Source organism: Enhydra lutris, unplaced genomic scaffold (genome assembly GCF_002288905.1).
Source record: "Enhydra lutris kenyoni isolate GAN:26980312 unplaced genomic scaffold, ASM228890v2 scaffoldscaffold24, whole genome shotgun sequence".
NCBI lineage: Eukaryota > Metazoa > Chordata > Mammalia > Carnivora > Mustelidae > Enhydra > Enhydra lutris.
In genome coordinates this window covers 3,218,460-3,241,727 of record NW_019154108.1, presented here as the reverse complement: position 1 = coordinate 3,241,727, position 23,268 = coordinate 3,218,460, and the positions used below count along the sequence as shown (strand labels likewise).

The 23,268-nt window shown below is 43.1% G+C and overlaps 1 protein-coding gene across 2 annotated transcripts; it reads right to left on the bottom strand.

The window, feature by feature from the left end:
• Nucleotides 1-147: 147 nt before the first annotated feature.
• LOC111150806 (flavin containing monooxygenase 1) lies at nucleotides 148-23,268 on the bottom strand. 2 transcript variants are annotated; one of them, XM_022508416.1, is made up of 8 exons: nucleotides 23,135-23,268; nucleotides 13,404-13,592; nucleotides 10,563-10,725; nucleotides 8,309-8,451; nucleotides 5,632-5,831; nucleotides 3,249-3,604; nucleotides 2,651-2,720; nucleotides 148-879 (listed from the first exon to the last, which is right to left on the bottom strand). In XM_022508416.1, the coding sequence occupies exons 1-8, from the start codon at nucleotides 23,264-23,266 to the stop codon at nucleotides 537-539; spliced, it is 1,596 nt and encodes a 531-aa protein (XP_022364124.1). In that variant the 5' UTR covers nucleotides 23,267-23,268; the 3' UTR covers nucleotides 148-536. The 2 variants fall into 2 exon arrangements, with proteins under 2 accessions (XP_022364124.1, XP_022364125.1); XM_022508417.1 differs by lacking the exon at nucleotides 13,404-13,592 and having other exon boundaries at nucleotides 537-879; nucleotides 23,135-23,266.

Sequence of the window (23,268 nt, the reverse complement as noted above, 5' to 3'; positions counted from 1 at the left end):
CCTCAGTTCTTTGATGGCTTTTAGGAGTGGACACCTCGTCCCCTTCTCTCTTTCCCCACATCTTTTCCCCAACTTGGAAAAAGAGCATAAAAGACCACTTGAAACATTGAATTTCTAGGTTTTTTCCTTTCTTTTTATGTCTGAGGTTGATACCATAACAGGATCATTTTAGTACAACCAAATCTTTTGTGAAGCAGGGGGCTTAGTTGAGGCCTAAGAAAATGGTTTATGTGAGAGAGAGATAGGAATGCTGAGTGCTGTCTTAAACAGCTCTCTCGTAAAGGGGGCATGGAACTTCCCAGCAGCCTTCAAGTACACAGACATCATGACTGCTTATCTTCCTCTAGCACCGGAAGCCGGGGCAGCAGGAGAAGCCCGGCAGTACCAGTGGCAGCCAGGGAAGGACGGGCCACGGCCATCACCACTCCGGTAAGGCTCAGGGCTCAGGTGAAGAGAATGACATGATAGTGGAAGGACCAGAGCTCTGTAAATCTACGAGGTGCGTCTGACAAACCACCTGGGCGATATTTTTTGTTTTACAGGAAAATTAGGAAAATGGCCAGAAGCAAAGCCAGAAGGCTTAAGAGTTTAAGTAAGCTTGCAAAGGGAGATGGGGATTCTTGTACGATTCGAGTTTTGGTGACTTTGAATGTTCGATCCCATTGGGTCAAGATGGCATTTCTGGCTCCTTTCCATTTCCCTGGGCCAGTCAGGCGGAACTGGTACGGTGTGCATGGGCCAAAGAAGATGGTCAAAGCCAGGCGTGGGTCCGTCAGGAGCAGAGAGAATAGGTTGGGTTTTGCATTGATACTGGTCAGGAGTTCATCTACGTATGTGATATAATCTGACTGTAAAGCTTTGCAGTAACACAAGCCAAACCTTTAGGAAAGGAAAATTGGGGATAAAGAAGACAAAAAGGTAAAATAATGATAATCCAGAATAAGTAAAAGTGCCAAAAGTAAACAGCGACACCAGAAAATTTGAAACGGTTTGTGTGTCCTTCCCTCCAAGCCCACAGCTGTGTAATGGTCTCATTATGTATGTATATTTAACAGCTAGATGAGCCCCTTGACAAGACACTGTATGTGCGCGGTGCTCCAAATGCTCACGAAGGCGGCTGGTATTCTTTAGTTCTTTTGTCAAATAATTAGTAATTTCTAGAAAAAAAGTTTTTACATAACTTCACTATTCCTAAATTTTTCTAAAACTCAATTATTGTTAGATTTGTAAAATGGAAAAGTCCACAAAAATCAATAGGGTGGAATCCCCTGTACTGCTGGTCTAGTCCCTGAAATCACTGATTGACCTATGACAAGAAGCCTTTCCACTGTGCAGTTCTAATTAATTATCTGTGTTACAGCAGAATTCTATAATGGAGATCGATTTTTACTCCAGGTTGAGGGTGAAAAAGAGACATCTAAAATGTGTTTATTATTTCGGGATTTAACACTTTGTCCAGGATAGATCAGCATGAAGTTTGCAAACATGTATAAATTAGAAAAGTGCTAACAATTCTTAAATGCAATCATTTTAAAACTTTTTTTTTTTTGGTTATGTTATGTTAGTCACCATACAGTATGTCATTAGTTTTTGATGTTGTACCAGCCAGACAGCAGAGCATAAGAGGAAGCCTCTTCTCCAGGGAACAGAGTCAACAAACTTATTCTGGCAAAAGGCCAGATGTTAAGTGCGTTAGGCTTTGATGGCCATATTATGGTCTCTGTCTCAACTACTCAGCTCTGCTATTGTAACTCAAAAGCAACCATGAGTGTGGCTATGTTCTCATAAAAGTTTATGGCCACTGTGATTTAGATTTCCTATAATTTTCACATATCACAGAATATTCTTCTTCTGTCCATCCATCTAAAAATGTAAAAGAGGGGCACCTGGTTTGCTCTGTCAGTTAAGGGCCTGCCTTCAGCTCAGGTCATGATCCCAGGGTCCCGGGATCGAGTCCTGCATCGGGCTCCCTGCTCAGTGAGGAGTCTGCTTCTCCCTCCTCCTCTGCCTCTCTCCCTGTTCATTCTTTCTCTCTCTCTTCAATAAATAAATAAAATCTTTCAAAAATTATTAAGAAAAAATTCATAAAAGAAAAATTCAGGTGGTTGGTTGATTTGGCCTGCAGGCCATAGTTAGCAGAGTCCTACTCTAGAGAAGCTGTCTGAATAAATAATAGAGCTGGATAAAGATTTGTCAAATGAATGAATGAGCAGTCTCTTCTGGTGTCGGAGTGATGTGCATAGCTCTGCCTGATTATAAATAAGGCATGAATAACATATCCGGGAGATGAGACTGAATTATATTTGGTTTAGAATCCAGACTCCACCCCTGGGTGTGATATGAAACAATGAATCTTGGAACGCTACATCAAAAACTAACGACATACTGTATGGTGACTAACGTAACATAACAAGAACAACAACAAAAAAGAATCCAGACTCCAGGTGGCATTAGGTGACCATCGTCTGAAGTGACAATTTGGGGATACTTCAACTTCTCAGTTCCTTCCTGCCCTCACCTTAAACAGGCTAGCCTAGATTTTTTTCCCACTGAGTCTGTTTCCTTTAACTCATCTCTGTCTGCCATTGTTTTTACCCATATGAGTGATGATTCAAAAAAGATGCATAAGTGCTTAACTTAGTTAACTTACCCGCTGTGTTTTTCTTTTCTTTCATTAACTTCCTCTATCATGACATTTCGCGGTGGTAGCTTATTTATACCTGTGAAATGTACGAACAAAAAAGGCAATTTAACATTAGGCCTGCTTGCCTAGTGGGTAGAGATGCTTTACCACTGCTCACCTTTCACTCTTAGTACCCAGCGACTTATCTGTTCTTCTGGCAAAAAATGGTAGCAGCCTACATGGATTGGAGGTATGCCCCTGGTAATAACGTTACCAGCCGAGAAGTTGTATCATCTGGGTCATCTCCCTAGTTAACTGATAAAACAAAACCTCACAACTGAGTTCTGCCCCTCCACTGACTGAAACTTTCCATTCGAATTGAACCTGTTGATTCTGCAAAAATAACAGGTAGATACAACTTGTATTTTTTGACCCCTGATTTATCTTTTGTGCTGGTAATGGCTCAAATTCGTTATAATAGTGTAATTCCATGAAGAATAGAATGGATCCTGCTTTTAAAGACTGTGTTGTTTTGAGGAGTGGGAGATGGTCTCAAAATTTCCAATATCCCAAATAACATGGCAAACCAAAACCATGTGTGCCCTGCAGTTTCTCGTGAACTTACCTTTCAGGACTCGGACAGCCCATCGCGCTTGCGTTTCTCCTGTGGGTATAATGGAGCCCAAGGGTTTGATGAGGCCGATGACAGCCAGAGTTGGCCGTGGCAGGTGCACAGGGAAAATGTACTTGTACAACGATGCCTGGCCATTTTCAACTTTGACTACGGTCTCATCCAGGAAAGGGAAAGCAAAGGTGTAGCCCGTGGCAAAGACGATGATATCAATAGGCTCTTCCTTGGGGGTGTTGTTGAATATGACAGAGTTTTCCTTCACCTCCTTTATGCTTGGCTTGATGAGTACTTTCCCAGTGATGATCCGGCCCGGAAGCTCGTCATTTAGCACAGGCTCTCTCAGCTGCGTCCTAAACAGAAACATGGGCAGGGACGAGATCTGCCAGGGGCCAGTGTGGCCAGCCCTCCCTCTTCCTTCCCTTCCTTTCTTCATTCTGGGATTCTCCCCTTGGCCAGGCAGGAGGTGCCAGCCATGGGACAAGCCCCTTCTGTGGGAAGGACTCATGAATATCGAAGAATGATGAAATGTGTTTACCATTTACTAGTATTTGGGAGCCTATGGAGAAGGGGGTCAGAGCTTTCCCTGGCTCCTGTTTCCCTTGCTGACTTTCAGATCTCAGTTATCAGTGTCTTTAGAGATAACCCAGTGCTGAAGGACTCCAAGGGAAGCTTCTACATCTGCTGAGAACTGCTGGGAGCTCTCTCCTCCTTGGGAGCAATGGGACAAGGAAAGCAGGCATTTGTTTAAAAGGAACAAGGGGGGGCACCTGGGTGGCTCAGTGGGGTAAAGCCTCTGCCTTTGGCTCAGGTCATGATCCCAGGGTCCTGGGATCGAGCCCCACATTGGGCTCTCTGCTCCACGGGAAGCCTGCTTCCTCCTCTCTCTCTCTACCTGCCTCTCTGCCTACTTGTGATCTCTGTCTGTCAAATAAATAAATAAAAATCTTAAAAAAAAAAAAGGAACAAGGGCAGAATGATCTTTTTCTGCTATGTCTTTGGGCTCACTAAGCAAATACTTTGTGAGATGATTTTAAATGATCTGAGCCATTTTGAGGTTATGGTGAAGGCACAGAAAGAGACAGTGGGATAAAATGGAAAGAGCACTGGAATAGGAAGGAGGAAGGGTGGCTTCTTATCCTAATGTTTATACTTAACAGAGCTTGAGGAAGTCATTTGGTCCCAATTGGGTTTTATTCATCTGTAAAATAGGGATACTGATGCTTGCATCCGTAGTTCATTGGGTAGGATGAAGAGCATATGAAATAGATTGAAGTTGGGGTTGGTCTCAAAATTTCCAATATCCCAAACAACATGGCAAGCCAAATAACATGGCAGCATGAAATAGTATGTACGTCAGAAGTTTGGAAATGATAAATGACTAAATCCAAGAGTGAAGGGATGATAGTTCCTTAGGCTCATTTCACATCTTTTAAGGTTTATGGTTTATAGTCCCCCAGCTGCCATCCAGGTTAAACAAAGCTTATGGTAGACAAAGTTCTGGTGCCAAGAGTGAAAACCCCCAAGGGGCTTCAAGGTAGGACATGGAAGAGGGTAGGTAGGAAATACAGAAGGAAAAGATGGTGACAGTAGAGGCAAGAGGAGAGCAGGGTGAGAGGAAGATATGTGAGAGAAGGATGAAAAGAGCCAGAGGAAACAGTGTGTGTATGCACACAAGGGGACTTTGTTCCATCAGTGGTGGCTTGGGTGCCCCGTGATCCATGCTGGCCCAGAGTGAAGTCTGGAGGAAGATCAGACAGGATCTCCAGGCTAAGGTGCCATCCTGGTAATAGAATGTCATTGTACAAACTAATGAATGAGAAAGTAGAGCCTTCAGTTCTTGCTAATGAGGTAAGTCGTAGGTGGTAACTCAATTATAGACTGAATTTAGGACAGACTGAGATCAAGGTCATCTTGAGAAGGGCAAGAAGGCATTGCTGTTGGAGAGATGGCAAGTGGCAACTAGAGCATTTAATTTTTCCCACACAGTGAAACAAGGCAAGCGTGTTGCTTATGTCAAAGTAGTCATAGACAAGTCACTCTCTTTTGATCGCTGTAGCTGAGGCTTATGTAACTTGCCTAGCTCACAAAGTTCGCTTATTACTAAATGAGCTTGGGCAAGTAGTTGAACTTTGTGAAGCCTCAGTTTACCCAGGATAAACAGGAGACCATAATAATACTTTAAAGGGTTATTGACAAGATGAAATTTATAGTTTCGCTTACCAAGAACTAAAACACAGTTAGGGCTCATGAAGTACAAGTGTATGATGTCTTCTTTCGTGTTCGGTCACATGGTGTGTAATTACCTGGTTTGGATATGCCAGTGGGAGAATCAAGGTTCCTTCTGCCCAACAGCCCTCAGCAGATGCACTATATTTACCTGTTTTCTGGTATTAAGCCGTAATTTGCATGATTGAACCAGCTGTTCATCTTTCTTGCCATCAACCAAGTCACAATTGGAGTTGGGAGAGAATTTCTGAGCATGTTCTGAAATCGAGTCATAAACACCATGTCCCATGGGTACCCTGAGTCAAAGACTCGGCTCATCACCCAGGCCCCTCCCGTGGTGCTGAGGAACACCTAGAAACAATCAAAGAAACCACTCAGTCTGAGCCAGGTAACAGGGTTGGCTTTGCCAGAAATTCAGGAAGTTTCACGATTAGAATGGCACCAGAAATACCACCCTCAAAATACATCCTCAACCACATATTTCTGGCTCCTCCAGCTCCCATCTTCAAGTTATTCTTTTGAGATCATGGTTTGAGCATCTAGAGTATTAAAATTTCTTAGAACATGTAACGAGCTTACTATCTGCCAGCCACCGCAGTGAGTGAGATACTGTGACAAGCGAGGGGAGCTGAAAGTTTCATGTGAAAAAACAACGAGCAGGTGGTTACAATTTTGTGGGTATGCCAACACTTGAAAGTTGTCTACAGAGAGTTTCAATAGAAACCATTGTTGGAATTGACAGAGTTCAGTAACCCAATTAGTTCTGACGAGTTCTCTCTCTCTTTTTTTTTCTTTGCAGAGTTGCTATTTGAGCTTACCAGCCGACTGAATTTGAAATTTCTGATCATTACAGAAATAGAAACAATAATATGCTGCCCACATGTGGTGGTCATAGTGGGCGAGACTGTGTTCTTTATTTCAGGACCTCCTTTTTCTTCTTTCAGGATAACTCCTCCAAACTGTTAGTCTCCCCAAGTCCATCAATCAATCAGTTCCTTTTTTGAAAGTCCCCAAAAGGAATATTATAGTCACACACTCCCAGTCCTTTTTCTTCATGGCTATTGTAACTCTTACAATCAGTGATCTAATTATCTATACTTATTTCGTTGGCATCTGTGTCCCCCACGACCCTGTGCTCCATGATGGCAGAAATCTTGTTTCTGTTGTGTTCTTCAGTGATTCCCAGTACCTGGCACAACATTTGGCACATCAGAAGCCAACAACTCATCTTTATTTGTTGTTCCTGCCTGCCAACTGAGGAGTGTTCTTTACAATTATTACCTAAATTCATAGTAGGGAGAGATCACTGTGTTGGGGTGAGATAGCTGGGCATGTTCTTGTGGGTTGTGAAAAAAGGAGAAAAGGCACTGCAGGAGGAGAGGGGTCGGGTACGAGGAAAGGGGAAAAGAGACGCAGAATCAGAAAGGGCTCAGCGTAGTGGGGGATAAAGCTGAAATTGCAGATTTGAATCGAATTAAGGAGAACCCTATAATGCAAGGCTAATTCACCTGCAATTTCTTATTAATATTTTCTTTTGTGTTGCTTATTTTATTTTATCCATTCCATTCCGTTCTATTTTAGTAGGAGTTTCCTGTACATTTTGGCAGGAGCACAGAGCCCGCAGAGCTTTCCTAGCTTCCTTGGTTTGGCAAAGTGATCAAAAAGTGGCCCATGCTTTCTCAGATCTGTCTCCTCTGCTTCTCTTTCCCACTTTTTTGTTTTTACTTGAGTATAATTGACATTTCTTTTTAAGCGAGTTATTAGAAGTTTTTAAACATGAGAGTGTCATAATGAGAGCTGGCTTTTCAGAGGATTTGTTAGTGGGTGTTAGGGTATCTGTAAGGATGGATCGCTGCATGTGGGGGGAGGGAGTGGGCATGCAGGGATATGGGGAGAATTAGGAACAGGTGCGTTGGGTCGGAGGGACTTGAACTTGAAGGCTGGCCCAGCCATCTGCTAGTGGTACAACGTCGGGCAGCCTCCTCAGCTTCTGTAAGCCTCAATTTCTTCACCTACAGTCAAGCGTACTGACGGGACCCACTCCCATGGCTTCTTTTGATGACTGGTTGAGGTCATACAGTAAGGTATGACCTTTATTTAGTGACCTCAACCTCAACTGGTTGAGGTCACTAAATTATGAAGTGCTTGGCACAGAGGAAGCCCCAATAAATATGAATCATTTCTACAATTATTATTAGGAGGATTATTGTATGGATTCATTGTACAGACCTTATGGTATGGACCTGTTGAGGGTAGTGGAGGTTAACAAAGAAAGGAAGGAAAAAGCGGTGGGAAATCTTCAAAGGAAAAAGGACAGGATTTTCTCACCGATGGGACTAGGTAAGACCCAGATGTCTCCTGTAGCTCTTGTTGGATGACTGGGAAAATGATAAAAACAGGAAGTCAGAGAAGTTGGTCTTGGAGGAAAAGTGACTCTTGGAATTTGCAGTAAAAAATTTATAAACACATAAGAAAAAATGGTTTAAAAATCTGTTTTTTGGGGATGGCTGGGTGGTTCAGTCAGTTAAACATCTGCCTTCAGCTCAGGTCATGATCCTGGGGTCCTGGGACCGAGTCCTGCATGGGGCTCCCTGCTCAGCAGGGAGCTGCTTCTCCCTCTGCCTGCTGCTTCCCCTGCTTGTGCTCCCTCTCTCTCTCTCTGATAAATAAATAAATAAAATCTTAAAAGAAAAAAAGAAAAAAAATCTGTTTTTTTTAAATGTGTGTGTGCTTTAGGCATATTTATTTCTTTCATCATTTTTCACATTCATGCATCCCGAGGCATGCATCTTAAGATAAAATTCATTAAGTCACATGAAGAAAGGTACCTTTTTAGCCAGGTGGCTGGCCTCCACAGCAATGTCTGTGCCCGAATTCCCCATTCCAATCACAAGGACTCTCTTGTCCTTAAATATATCTGGATGTTTATACTGTCGGCTATGAAAGTACTGGCCTTTAAAGGTATTTATACCTATAGAAAAAGAAAGTCAAATAAATTTTATAGGATCAGCGAATGAAACATAAATGTTGTTCCATTAATATCTTCTTAATGGATTATTTTGGTTATTTTTATTATTTATTTATTTTTAAAAAATACTTTATTTAATTATTTGACAGAGAGAGACAGAGTGAGAGAGGGAACACAAGCAGGGGGAGTGGGGAGGGAGAAGCAGGCTCTCCACTGAGCAGGGAGCCTGATGCTAGGCTCGATCCCAGGACCCTGGGATCATGACCTGAGCCAAAGGCAGTCACTTAACCAACTGAGCCACCCAGGTGCCCCTAAAATGTGGTTCTTATTTGAAAAGGTCCCTGTGGGTTGGGGAGGTTCACAGATAGTTTACCTTGGCGACTGACTGGAACTCAAGCTGAGTGTGCTGAGTCAGCAAGAGCTAGCTCTTAGAAAAAGGGATTGTGTTCGTTATACTGGGGTCAGATCTACTGTTCTAACTAGAAAGGGTATCTCAGGCAGCTGAGGCCAAATTTCTCACTGAAACATTAAATGTGAATGGATAGTTTTGGAAAACACTCTCAAGGTTGCATTAACACAATCAATCAAAAGTAATACATTCTATACAAAGAGCCTATTTTTTCCAGAAAAAGTGATAAGACATCAGGGGATAAATATGGATGCTTGTGGCAAGTAGCCTCATTAAGATCTGGTCACTCTTTAGCTCACCTTGAATCATTAGAAATCCTACGTGAGTCTCAGTTAAAACTCACCATAATCCGGAGCCTTTAGAATTTAGCAATGATGCAACTGAATTCAAATATTAACTCAGACAGGACCCATTACGGACCTGGGAATGGCTGAGGAGGGAGAGCTAGACAAGTTTGAGGAGAATCTAGAATTATTATCCTTATTATTTTCCATAATATCCATAGATAATAATTCTACCCCGGGATGTTAAATTATCTTAGATTCTCTCTAGACCAAGATCCTTTGGATCACAAATAAGCAAAAATGAGACCCTGTGGCTGAGTCTCCTATCAGACTAACATTTTTCCCTCTTTTGTCACAGTAAGGCAGCATAAGCATTTTATTAGGTGAACGTGTTTGTGTTAGTGAACACACTAGAACATATATATCTGAATGAATTAAGTGGTTATCTTGGGAAGTTGTTCATTTATTCTATGATATCTGTTATTTTTACTAAGACTTTTTGGAACATCTCTGGAATTTCCTCCAGATCAACGTGCTTCCAGACACAAGTTTTTGAAAGTCTTCAATGAACCTGAATTTTCGTTAACAGTCAACAATGACCCTAGGGTGTATGTACTCTGTACTACGCAAGCCTGTTGTGAGGCAGAGAGGAAGGTGGTGAGATCTGGAGGACTCCTTTTCAAATCTAAAGTCACAGAACTTTAGAGCTCAAAGGCTCCTTAACGATGAACTCGCCAGGGATTTCAAACGACCAGTTGGTAGTGGCTGGTAAGATTGGTATTGAGAAAGCGCCTGGGTGCTCAGTCGGTGAAGTGTCTGCCTTTGGCTCAGGTCATGATCCCAGGGTCCGGGGATTGAGTCCTGCACTGGGCTCCCTACTCTGTGAGGAGTCTGCTTCTCCCTCTGCCTGCAGCTCCTCCCACGCCCCCAGTCGTATGCTCTCTCTCTCAAATAAGTAAGTAAAATCTAAAAAAAATATAAAAATAAAAGACCAGTGTTGGAAGGTCTGCCAGTAGAGCTCTGTTTGCTTGATCCGTGAGGTATGCTGTTGGGTGAGGTGGTCCAGGCCTCTAACTCAGCTTTGGCTATTTGCTGCTGCTGAGGCTGTGACCATCTGTGTGGGCATCCCATGTCTTACGAGACTTTCTGAGTGTTGCACATCCCTTACAGAGAGACGCTGAACCTCAGTGAGGCACAAAACTGCTGGCTAGTTATTTATTCTCTTTTTGGGGCACATATTGGTTGTTTGGAGCAAATGAAAGCCAAAAGCTGGCCAGAAAGTGCTGGTTAGGAAAAAATCCTTATTACCTCACAACTTTAACTGTTTAAGGGAGGAAGCATAGAAATGTGTTCCCAGATTAAGCCAGTATCAGGATGGCTCCCAAGAGACAAATTAGGGTCAGTTTCAGAAAATGCTGTACCTGGAAAAGAGTCCAGTGGCAAATACGGGTTAGTAAGGAAACCAGTGCAGACCATGACAGCATCAAAGATGGCAGACTGCTGTTTTCCTTCATGCTGAGTGACCACCTCCCATTGGCCAGTGACAATAAAATCTGGGCATTTTGTTACTTTGCAGACTTTAGTCTGAAAAAAGAATCATAGTCACAATTAATTGTTGTCAAGTTTCTGGTAAGGGCTTGCTGGCCACAGTTGACATTTGAAATGTTCTAGAGCACAGACTAACCATAATTAATAAGCATAAACTTAGAAATTGAATCGAGTTATCAGACTAACCATAGTTTTCTGGATGGAAGTATTCTAAGCTTAGAGTTGTGATGGGGTATTTAAGAGAAGTGATGAGATCCAAAAAGTTTGAATGATTTTGCTCAAATTCTCACAGTAAATGATAGAACCAAGATCTGTGGTCTTCTTTCTGTTATGTATATCTCTCCAGAGCTGTGCTTTAATAGAGATGTGGGTAATATAAATTGAAAGCATAAATTTGGACCTTATGAAAGGTCCTATAGAATATGTTGCTGAAGTTTTCCCAGATCCAGAGAATGATTGGAAAATGCTAACTTTATGGCCTGAATGTTCTGGAGGAGTCCAAATGTCAGTCTATTTTTTTTGTTTTACTCGAGTATATATATATATATATATGTTTATGGGTGCGGGGTTCTGATTCAGAAAATATGTAAAATAAATGTACAAGTCAGATCTAAGAGCATAAATACTCTACTGACCGAGAGACTTTGCTGCCTTTTTTCAGTTTTCAGAGAAGACAGGCATCTCACGTCTTTCCTAATGGGGTCACTGTTTGGTTTATAATATTTGAAGCACTTGTTGGACTCCAACATTTGTATTAGGAACTCTTCCTTTTTAAAATTTAAGTTTTCAGTTAATTAAAAATTAATTGATTTCAAAATAGAGTTTACTTTTGTCTTAAAAATAAGAACTAGGGGCGCCTGGGTGGCTCAGTGGGCTAAGCCTCTGCCTTGGGCTCAGGTGATGATCCCAGGGTCCTGGGATCAAGCCCCGCATCGGGCTCTCTGCTCAGCAGGGAGCCTGCTTCCTCCTCTCTCTCTTCCTGCCTCTCTGCCTGCTTGTGGTCTCTATCAAATAAATAAATAAAATCTTTTAAAAAAATAACTATTTGTAATTAAATATTTGGAATGCACAGGAAAGAAATCTCTTATGTGTATATCCTCTTAAAACTTTGGTGAACATCTAGCTTTAATTATTTCTTTTCCAGTTATTTTAAAATAGACTTGGGGCAGCATGTAGTAAAGGAAATTCATCAGATTCAGGAACTCTGATGCATTAAAAATATTTCTGAGGATCATATCCATTCACTATGGTAGTGTTTCATTTTTACTGTATCCCTTGCAAAATAAGGAAGTGGAGTAAAATACTCTTTGGAAAACTGGAATACTTTCATTTTACCCAATTTGATTGAAATATAGTTGGCAAACAAAATGTGTAAGTTTAAAGTATATGATGTAATGATCTGATAAATGTATAGTATGTGTAATGTATAAATGTATAATATATAAACTGCAAAATAATTGCAACAAATAGTAAGTCTATTTCACACCCATCACTTTGCATAGTTATAATTCTTTTTCTTGTGAAAAGAACTTTTAAGATTTACTCTCTTAGCAACTTTCAATTATATAATACCATGAACTGTATTGAGCGTGCTGTACATTACATCCCCAGAACTGATTTATCTCATAACTGGGAGTCAGAACCTTTTGACCATCTTGGCCCATGTCCCCCAGCCCCCACTCTTCACCTCTGGCAACCACCAATCTGCTCTGTTTCTATGAGTTTGGTGATTTTTTTAAAAAAATTTTTCTGACATTTCACTTAGTACAATACTCTAAAGGCCCATCCATGTTGTTGCAAATGGCAGGATTTCCTCCTTCTTTTATGACTAAACAACATTCCAGTGTGTGTGTATGTGTGGGGGACATTTTCTTTATCCATGTACCCATTGATGGACACTAGGGCTGTTTCCCTGTCTTGACTATTATAAATAATACTGCAGTGAACATGCGGTTGCAGGCATCTCTTCAAGGTACTGGTTACGTGTTGGTCAGTACCTTTAAGGTTGTGAATACGAATCTTACTACTAATTTTGGTCATTCATGTTGCTTTCAATTCCCTAGAAATTCCTTACCATCCCCATCTGTAGCAGGGAGAGGGGGAGATAGGAGAAGGAAAACACATGGATTGTCCTGTTTCTTGGGGAGGAAAGAATGGGGAAAAAAGAGAGTATATTAATTTGCCTCTGTCCTGTCTTCTTCCTGTTTCTGTTCTTGGAAATGGGGAGGGAGGTGGATAAGTCCTGTGAAAAGTGCCATATTCAAAGATTTTTCTATTCCCCAGGATGTCTAGAGAAGATTTCCTTCAGATAGTGAGGTTCTTCTGTGTATGGGCCACTGCACATGTTTTTTTTTTTCCTATAAAGGGATACTCAAGAAGAGAGGACCTAGGGACTGGTAGAAGTCATCAATGTCCCTATGTGCTTTTGTCCCAAACAGTGAATGTGGTTTGATATTTTCAGGTCCCTTTGGGTTCTCGGATGAAATTAATACAAACTAAAAATGTATACATGTGAATTCTTACAGAAAGTACCCACCTCCATTCTCCGATTTACTTAGGGTGGGTGTGTGAGTACAAGGGGAGGAATCCAGCCCCGTGTCCTCAATCTTGCCAGTTCATGATGTCATCTACAGAGCCAAGGGCAAGGCAATTGAGAGAAACAGGAAACAGGTAGGCAATACTTTCTGACTACTGACTGATGTTTCGTGTCTTACCTTGAACTGAATGCGTTCCAGGAGGTTGAACTGGTTTGCATACATTTTGAGGTATTCCAGGAATAGAGAATTTGGCACATAGTTTGGATAATCTTCTGGGAATGGAAAGTCTGAGTAACAAGACATCTCCTTGCAGCTGTTGGAAACCACAGACTTATAGAGGCTGGCTCTGCCTTCTTCAACATGTTCCTGCAAAGACAGTGTACACACGAGTGTGTATGGATTTGTGCATGTGTGCACACATGTGGAATGGATGTTAATTTTTAGGCATTTTAAACATTGACAGAGATTAAGGTTACCCTTTCTAATGGGATTTGTTGTCCTGCCCTTGAGGTACGGTGAAAACGGAACACTGAATTTTATGACGAGAGTTGTAATTTCATTCGTTACATGTTAACAAACCCAGGAGGAACTCACCCGTCCAGATTCACACAGCATTACTGCAAAATACCGGAAAATATGGAAATAGACCAGAAAGTTGTGTCTGCATGATGGACAGTTGCTAGGTAGTTTGGTTTCCATGGGCGTTGTTGAAAGGACTAAGCAGAAGGGGGTTCAGATCATGAAGGAGTTTACATCTAAAGTTAAGGAATTTGGATTTTATTGGAAGGTGGTGGCAGTCTTCTGAATTTTTAATGAGGAAGTGATTCCTGTTATATTTTGAAAAGATAATTCCTGTTCTACAAAAGATGAATGACAGAAGTCTGGAAAGGAAGGAAGGAAGGTGGTGAAGAGCCTAAACCAGAAACCCACTCGAGCCATGGCTGAAGTCAGCCTAAGCAGAGGCAGTGGTGTTGAAACAGGGAAGTGGAAACTGAGGCAGCAGAAAGACAGAAGGCACAGGATGGGGGAGCTGTTTGGATTCAGGTCTTGGGAGAAGAAGCAGGTCAAAGTTGTCCAGACTGGCTACTGTGTAGGTGGTGAAAGACTCATTTCCCTCCCCCAGTTTCGACCTGAATAAATGGCAAATATCAGGATCTTAGAGAACTCCCACCAGGTTGAATAACAAGCAGTTTTGGTACATGCGGTCGCTAATATACATGGCCTCTGTCTTTGGGATGTATTATGAAGGGTATTCTGAGTTTAATGATGAGGCGGTCCTCAGTATTTTAATATTATTTACCATTTTGGTTACAAATAGTTGTTTTTTTTTCCTAAGGCAAACATAAACATCACACGTGGAGGAGGGCTCACTTTGTTCTCTCAAAGGATGTGAATCTAGATCTGCATGAAATGTGTGGTGATTACAGTGATTACAGATTACCATAAAATTGTAAACACATTGTTGTGGGGTTTTTTTGTTTGTTTGTTTTGTTTTGTTTTGTTTTACATTGTTGTGGTTTTGTTCTCGTCAGCTCATCAGTAAGGAGTTCACTGTATCTTGCTTGTCTGGGGCTCCCCCTCTGACAGTCTCTTTGATCCAGAATAAATCTAGAAAACTGGAATCTAAAGGCTTCTGGGCAGGGCGAGTATTTAAATCCTGCTCGGTTACTCTGCCGGAAGATCTAAAGCAGTGTGACTCAAAGACGTAGTTGGCCCCGCAAGACAGAGCTGACTTGTTCATTAGCACTCTGTGACAAGAGAAGGACAGAAATTGAGAGTAAGCATTTGGAAACTTCCACTGCGATAATTCGCCACTGTTCAGTATCCAAGCATGTGGACTCCTATGTGTTGAATGAGACTCGGGTCAGTCTCAGTTTTGTCTGAGCCCTGTGAGGAGGGCTCTGATGGTCGAGTTGTGTCCTAGTCATGGGCAGTGGGACTATATTAGTGAAGTTTTAAGGTTAGTTTGAAAACTGTTATCCAAAAACCCATACAACTTGTCATTTTCTTTCTTCGGAGGATAACTGATATTGGAGCGTCTGGGTGGCTCCTCCAGTTAAGTGTCTGACTGGGGCTCAGGTAATGATCTCAGGGTTCCGGGATCCAGACCAAGGGTGGGCTCACTGCTCAACAGGGGGTCTGCTTGTCCCCCTCCCTCTGCCCGTTTCCCATCTGTGCACTCTCTCTGTCTCAAATAAAATCTTAAAAAAAGAAAGACAACTGATGTTTAGTTATAACCTTAGAGAATAAACTGGCCACTGATAAAAGGTTGAGGATAATTTTTGAAAATACAGCCCTACTTGCTTTGTTTTGGATGGCAGTTACAAGAAGGTCCTGGGGGCACCTGGGGGGCTCCGTCGGTTAAGCGGCTGACTCTTGATTTGAGCTCAGGTCATGATCTCAGGGTCGTGGGATTGAGTCCCGTGTCGGGGTCTGGGCTCAGTGTGGAGGCTTGAGATTCTCTCTGCCTCTGCCCCTCGCCTAGCCCGTGCTCGCTCGCTCTCTCTCTCTCTCTCTCTCTCGCTCCAAAAAAAAAAAAAAAAAAAAGTCCTGAACTTCCTGAGATTGCTTTAAAGTTTCTTCTTCCTTTCCAATCAATGTACCTTTGTGAACTGTGTTTCTCTCCTTATGTGTGCTCTTAGGCAAAACTTAGTAACAGTTTAGATACACAGTAGCCCTTGAGAAGAGCATGGTTTGGCCTCCAGTCCAGGTTAGACACAAGAAGCTAGTTTAATGGTCACATTAAAAACTTTAAATATTGGAGGGTCTGTGCTATGGTGAGTGCTGTGAAATGTGTAAGCCTGATGAGTCACAGACCTGTACCCTGGGGCTAATGATATATTATACATTAATAAAAATAATTAAAAAAAAACTTCAAATGTTAATATGTCCAACGCATAGTGAGAGTGTGCCTCCAGGTGTTTCATATGGAGATTACTCCACACACAAAGTTTTATTTGGCTACAAGCCGCACGTGTAATAGTGACTTTCTATATTAATTGCGTACGTATACACTTCCAAAGAAAAATGGGCCTACCTTTTGGAATTTTTAAAAATTTGTACATTAAATGACATTTGCTGAATTTTATTTTATGTCTCTTGACTCTATACGACTTTTGAATTTATATTTTGACCTTTTTCTTCATTTCATTTTCACTGTTTTCATAGTTCCTTTTTACTTTTCTTACAAATGTAATTGTATATACTTGATTGGAAATTAAACAAAACATGAACTTGATTCTTCTCCACAGTTTGAGAAGCACAGCTCTCTAATTAGTGCTCCTTAACCTTGTTAAGAATCACCTGGGGAATCTTATTAACATGTAGATGCTGATTTAGTAGGTCTGTGTGAGCCTGAGGGCTTAAGATTTTTTCCCTTAAGATTTATTTATTAGAGAGAGAGCGAGAGCGAGAGGGAGAGCACAAGTGTACTGGTGAGAGCAGGAGGAGGGTGGTGCAGAGTGGGAGGAGGAGGGAGAGGGAGAAGCAGACTCCGTGCTGAGCACGGACCCCTCGCTCTGAGATCTTTACTTGAGCTGAAACCAGAAGTTGGTTGTTCAACCAGGACTGAGCCACCCGGGTGCCTCAGGTCTGAGATGCTGTATTTCTTTTTTTTAATATTTTATATTTAAAAAATATTATATATATTAATATTTTATATTTTTAAAAATAATTTTTATTATTAACATATAATGTATTATTTGTTTCAGGGGTACAGGTTTGGGATTCTTAAGGCTTACACAATTCACAGCACTGAGATTCTGTATTTCTAACAAATTCCCCTGCAGATGCTGTTGGGCCGGGGGCCATACTCTGAGTAACAAGGCTTTAGAACAGTCCTACCAACAGGAATGTGGTGGAACATACACACTTTAAAATTTTCTGGTAGTCATATTTAAAAATTAAATTTAAATTTAAAAAATTAAAAAAAGAACCAGGTGAAATTAATTTTAACCCTATACTGTGTTTAATTCACTCTATCTAAATTTTATACTTTCAACATGTAATCACTATAAAAATTTACTAATGAAGTACATTTTATTCTTTTATGCATAGCAAGTTTTTCAAATACCAGTATATATATTTTACTTCTCAATTCAAATGTTAAATGTGAATTGAAAAAGGGTATTCATATACCCAAATTGTCAATGAATATACTTAAAAGCGCTCTAGTAACTGAACTGAGGATTGGTTTTAAAATTAAAATTAGGGCGCCTGGGTGGCTCAGTGGGTTAAGCCGCTGCCTTCGGCTCAGGTCATGATCTCAGGTTCCTGGGATCGAGTCCCGCATCGGGCTCTCTGCTCAGCAGGGAGCCTGCTTCCCTCCCTCTCTCTGCCTGCCTCTCTGTCTACTTGTGATCTCTCTCTGTCAAATAAATAAATAAAATCTTAAAAAAAAAATAAATAAAATTAAAATTAATTGGGGTGCCTGGGTGGCTCAGTTGTTAAGCATTTGCCTTTGGCTCAGGTCATGATCCCAAGGTCCTGGGTTCAAGCCCCGAATCAGGCTGCCTGCTTGGCGGGAGGCCTGCTTCTCCTTCTCCCATTCCCTCTGCTTGTGTTCCCTCTCTTGCTGTGTTTCTCTCTGTCAAGTAAATAAAATCTTAAAAAAAATTAAATTAAAATCAAATGAAATAAAAAATTCAATTTTTAGCCATGTCAACCAATCCCATAGTTCCATGTGGCCAGTGGCTGCCTTAGTGAGTAGCAGAGCTTTAAACTTGAAGCTGGGTATTAGAACTCAATTTCGTGGTTGGTTTGATTTAGTTGAAAGTGAAGTTCCTTCTGGGTTATAGGAAGAAAGGGAATAGAAACAGCTGTAAAAGGGCGCCTGGGTGCCTGGTCATTAAGCCTCTGCCTTCGGCTCAGGTCATGATCCCAGAGTCCTAGGATCGAGCCCCACATCTGGCTCCTTGCTCAGAGGGAAACCTGCTTCTGCCTCTCCCACTGCCCCTGCTTGTGTTCCCTCTCTCTGTCTCTCTCTGTGTCAAATAAATAAATAAAATCTTTTAAAAGAGAGAGAGAAACAGCTGTAAAATGGAGAATCAAGAGGAAGCAGGAGGGGAAGAACCTATAGTCTATAGGAGAAACAACAGCCATGAACATTCTGGGCCAGTTAGGCCACAGCTCCCTTACTGTTCTCTGGCATCTGGGAGCATGACGTAGTGACTCATGCTCAGTTAATACAATCAGTGTCTAGTTAACAATAATAAAAGTCTAAATTTGGAATATAGACTATTTAAGAGGAGTAGAGATGTGCATAATACATATTGTAAAGATTTCCATAAAAATGGGTCAAGTATGTTGTAATGGCATGTTTAAATAGCAAAGAGTAATGGGGCTTGTGGGGTTGGATAAGCCAGTAACCATGTATTTATGGGAACTTAAAACAGATGAACAAAGAAACATAAATAGAAAGGGAAAAAAACCCCACAACCCAATAACAACTCTGTTTTGTAAAACTCTGGGAGATGTAAAGGCAAGAGGAAGGAAAACCTTCCAGGCAAAACTGAAGCCTATCTTGGAATAATGTATCACAGATGTTAGCTGAGGAAGAACCATAGTGCAGAGTGGAAACTTGGCCCTGGGGCTGGAGTCCAAGACCACCTCTTTGCTCTCGTCTCTCTTTCTTCCCACCGATTCTTCCTCCTGGAAAAATACATGGTCTGGAGTGTTCAGTTTATATACAGAGGGTATGGGTCCGTGCCCCTTCTGAACGGTTTGCAGCTCCTGGGCCCTCCCCTCCTGTGTGTGCCTGTGGCCCCAGTGATTCTCAGGCTTTGCTGGGATCTCTGGCTGCATCGTCCCTGTGTGGGTCTGCCAATTGCCCTGGTACTCCAAGGATGCAAACACATGCCTCCTGAATTGATGGGGCCACTCGGGGAAAACAAAGTGGGAGTGGAGGAGGGATGGTCTGTGGGCAGAGGGCGAGGCTAAGAGCATGAACAGAGGGGTTCTGGCTGCCTGGTCCATTTTGGTCCTGGAATATACTGGGAAGGTTGCCATCATTCACTAGGACACCTGGTGGGATTCCATGAACAGTCTAGAATTTGCCTGCCCTCATTCTTGAGCCAGACTCTGGAAATGCCTATAGTTCTTGAGAGCACACAGCCCAGATTCAGACTGCCTGGATTCATCTGCAAGCTCTCCATTTGTAGTTGGGTAACCTTGGGGATTTTCTTAATCTATCTGTGTCTCAGTTTCTTCAGGTATAAATAGGAATAATAATATCCCATAGGAGAAACTGAAACGGTAGCTGTGACGTGTTTTCAGCAGTGTCTGGTAGACTCTCAGTAAGTCTTAATGGTCATTCGTATCATTCTTCCACGATTATTATGGAGATTCACTTTCTCAAGCTTTGGGTCCTTCAGAGAGGATTCTAGGTGATGGGAAGAAAGCTTTGTCAGGTCAGAGGTCTCCCATTCCTCATTTAAAAAATTATTAATTTATTGGGGCGCCTGGGTGGCTCAGTGGGTTAAAGCCTCTGCCTTCGGCTCAGGTCATGATCCCAGTGTCCTGGGATCGAGCCCCGCGTTGGGCTCTCTGCTCAGCAGGGAGCCTGCTTCCTCTTCTCTCTCTGCCTGCCTCTCTGCCTACTTGTGATCTCTGTCAAGTAAATAAATAAAATCTTTAAAAAAAAATAAAAAAATAATTAATTTATTAACTAACTAATTAATTAATTGTTTTTTTTTTCCCCGAGAGAGAAAGAGAGCATGAATGAGGGATGGGGCAGAGGCGGAGAGAGAAAGAATCTCAAGCTGGCCCCACGCTCAGCTCAGAGCCTGATGTGGAACTCGATCTCAGGACCCGACCTGAGCTGAGATCAAGAGTCAGACGCTTAACCAACTTCGACAGGTGCCCGTCCCCGTCCTCATTTACTGATAAATGTAAAATGATAATAGAAGTCACTCCTAAATAGAGACATTCTCTCCATACAAGATGTTCTCACCTCTTGTTCTCCAAGAACAATTATTTCCTTCTTTTCCCCTCCTTTGAGCAGCCAGAATCCATTTTCTTTGTCTCCTTCTCCCCCCAGTGAGAGGCAGAGAGAGTCTTGCTGGAGGACAGTGCCCCGTTCTTGGATCTACAGCCCATGAGAGCTGTGGATACTCAGAGGTGATGTGAGGAACCCCCAAGAGGATGGGGGCCTCTCAGGTGCACCCCCCTTGAAACATAATAGCAGTTCAATAAATGTTTCTTGAATATATGAGTGAAAGGAGGCCTACCAAGACAATTGAGGTCTTAGAAATAGCCTTTTAAAGAAAGACTGGAAGAATTAGGTTTACTAAGCCTAAAGAAGAATTAACCGAGACGCTTCTTCAGTGATTGAAGGGGTGAAGTTTACACACCTTCGTTACCCTCATTGAATGTAAAAATATGTGGTACATAAGGCACACAGTTGGGGCTCAATATATGTTTGTTGAATAAATGAAAGGATGCATGTGCAGAGGAAAAGACCTTGATGCACATCAAGGAGGAACATCATTCCAAGGAGGGTAATCAGGTCCTAGACTATGTTTCAGGGATGTGAGGAGACGCTGAATGTGTTCCTACCAGTGGCATATAATTCCCTCTAGATGACCTCAGTGGGGTTCTACAGGAAAATCATCCCCCAAGATCCCTTCCTATACTAAGAATCTCAAGAGTATTATTAATTTTGAATGATGGGGCAATTCCTCACATTTTATTTCTTCAATATTACTTTATAATTGAGGTAATCAGTGTGTGGTGACATTAAGGTGACTCGTCAAGAGCCTAAGAAAGTCGGTTGTAAACTAGACTTTCCGTACATACCTCCAGCCCCAACTTGAGTTAGTGGACAGAAGTTGGGTCTTTACCAACATACCCCCTTTCCTTTTAAAGATTGTCGCCCCCTCCCACCCCCTGAATGATGGCCTTTTTTTTTTTTTTTTTTGGCATTGCAACCTTTGTTTCCTTTTTGCTTCAGGCCGTGGCAGCTGCAAGAGACAGAACTGAACTGAGTGTGGTGGTTTATAATCTCTGTAATCTTTGGTGCGCCTTCCTGTTTGGAAACGGAAGTGGTCTCCATATGTGTTTTCTTGGGTTTCTGCAGATCGCTTGTCTGGTTTTGCATGATGGCCCCTCCTGCCCAGAACAGGCACTGTGGACCCACCCGTGAGCTTTCTGGTGAGTACAGCCCTTGCTAGAGCAGACACTTGAATCTGTGGTTTTGAGCTTGGCCATCTGCTTTGAGTACAGAGATAATGCTAACTGAGCCTGTGTGTGTGTCTGTGTGTGTGTGTGTGTGTGTGTGCGCGCGCGCATGCACGCAGGCTGAGGTAGGAGCAGGAGGATGGGATGTCTCTAGAAAGCGTAGGATGCCTCCCTCTCTTTCTTGTGCCCCCTAAGGCGCTTGTGCATAGGCATTTGACCTGCCTGAGGCGGGCACAGCTGGATCTGGACCACGTTCCTCTTGCTTCTTAGATCAGTGATTTTACATGTTAATAACTGCGTGTCCGTGACCTGTAGCAGGTGCATTTTTGTCCAGTATCCCCAGGTTGCTGGACTCCCTTTTGCTTTGACTGTTCAGCCAAATAAGTCTGCTAGTTACCCTGCTAACTGGGAAGTTTCATCTTGCAAGCCAAATCCCAACTCTGGCAGATTAGTCCTATTTGTCTTAAGTATGGGTTAAGAGGGGCTCTGAGGCTCCTCAGGGCAGGTGTATCGAGCCGGGTGCGCAGCGTCTTCAGTGGGCACCGACGGGGAGGGCGACAGCATGGGTGTTTGGTTTCTGCTGTCCCAATGGAATGTATGGTCTTTGAAACATGGGAACAGATGTGCCCTCTCACCCAGTGCCCTTGGGGAGGTTTCTGCGTATTTATGGTCACATTTGGTGGTTAGACACATTTCAAAATACACAGATCTTTCTGTGAGCCACGCTGGCCTATGCTGGGACAACCGTACCTATCTAGTTAGTTAGTCGCTTCCGGGAGCTTTGCTCACTGAGTTAGAAACTATTTTATTCAGTTGCAACTTCCACCGTGTCTTTCTCTAAGCCCCTGTGGGCTCTGAGGCCTGGATGTCCGCCTTGCTCCTTTTCCCTATTCCTGCCAGCTTTCTTTTCTGCACGTGTCTCATGGGAAGTGTTCTTGCTTTCTTGAGAAGGAGGGCAAGGAGGGGCTTGGGAGCTCTGATGTGAAAGCTTCCCTGGGCAGCCTGGAACTTAGGGTTTCAGTGGCCCCAGCAGCGCCCCCGTGACCCCCTTCAGCGCAGGCTGGTGAAGCCTGGGCTTTCTCGTCCCCTCTTCTCCCGCCCATTCTCCTCTCCCGGTTGGACTGTAGTTCGACCGAGGGGATGCTGCTTTCTTCTGCTCAGGGAACACAAAGGCTCCAAACTCACATTCTTCACTTGGATTGTTCTTGGCCGACGTCGGGATTGCCTGGGTTTGGGACGGGGTTAGAACTCGTCCCGCGCGAGCCCTGTGTGGTTTCAGCTCAGACGGGGCAGGACGGGGGCAGAAGCGGCTGCGGCGGCTCAGTCCCAGGCAGAGCCCTCATGCCTGCGCTGCTGGGTTCCCGCCTTTGCCGCGGACCCCGTGGTGCCTGGCCTTGCTTCAGACCCCCTGGGTCTGCTCCTGCTCCCTTGTTCTGGGCTTGCTTGGCCTGTCCCAGCCACTCCATTCTCTGTCACCCTTTGGTGTCACCCTTTGGGGCCACCTCTCTTGCTCTGGGCCCCACATGGCTCATGCCCGCCCCATCCCCAGCTCAGGCTGTGCGCAGCTCCTTCCTCTTATCAATGTCTTTAGCCCTCCTGGCTCCTGGTCCTCGGGTGCTTGTAACCCTTTCCCCCCGGGGGCAGGCAGCACTATGAGAGAAATTCAGCCTCTTTTCCCACCCATGGAGCCTTTTCCAGTAGACACTTGGCAGAGCCGCAGGGCCCCTACTTACGGTGAATCTCCACAGCCCCCCGAGGTCGTCGCTCCTCTCGAAGCAGGTGGGCTCCAGCCCTTCCTGCAGGCAGCACCTGATGGAGGCCAGGCCGCTGACCCCGGCTCCCACGATCGCAACGCGCTTGGCCATGG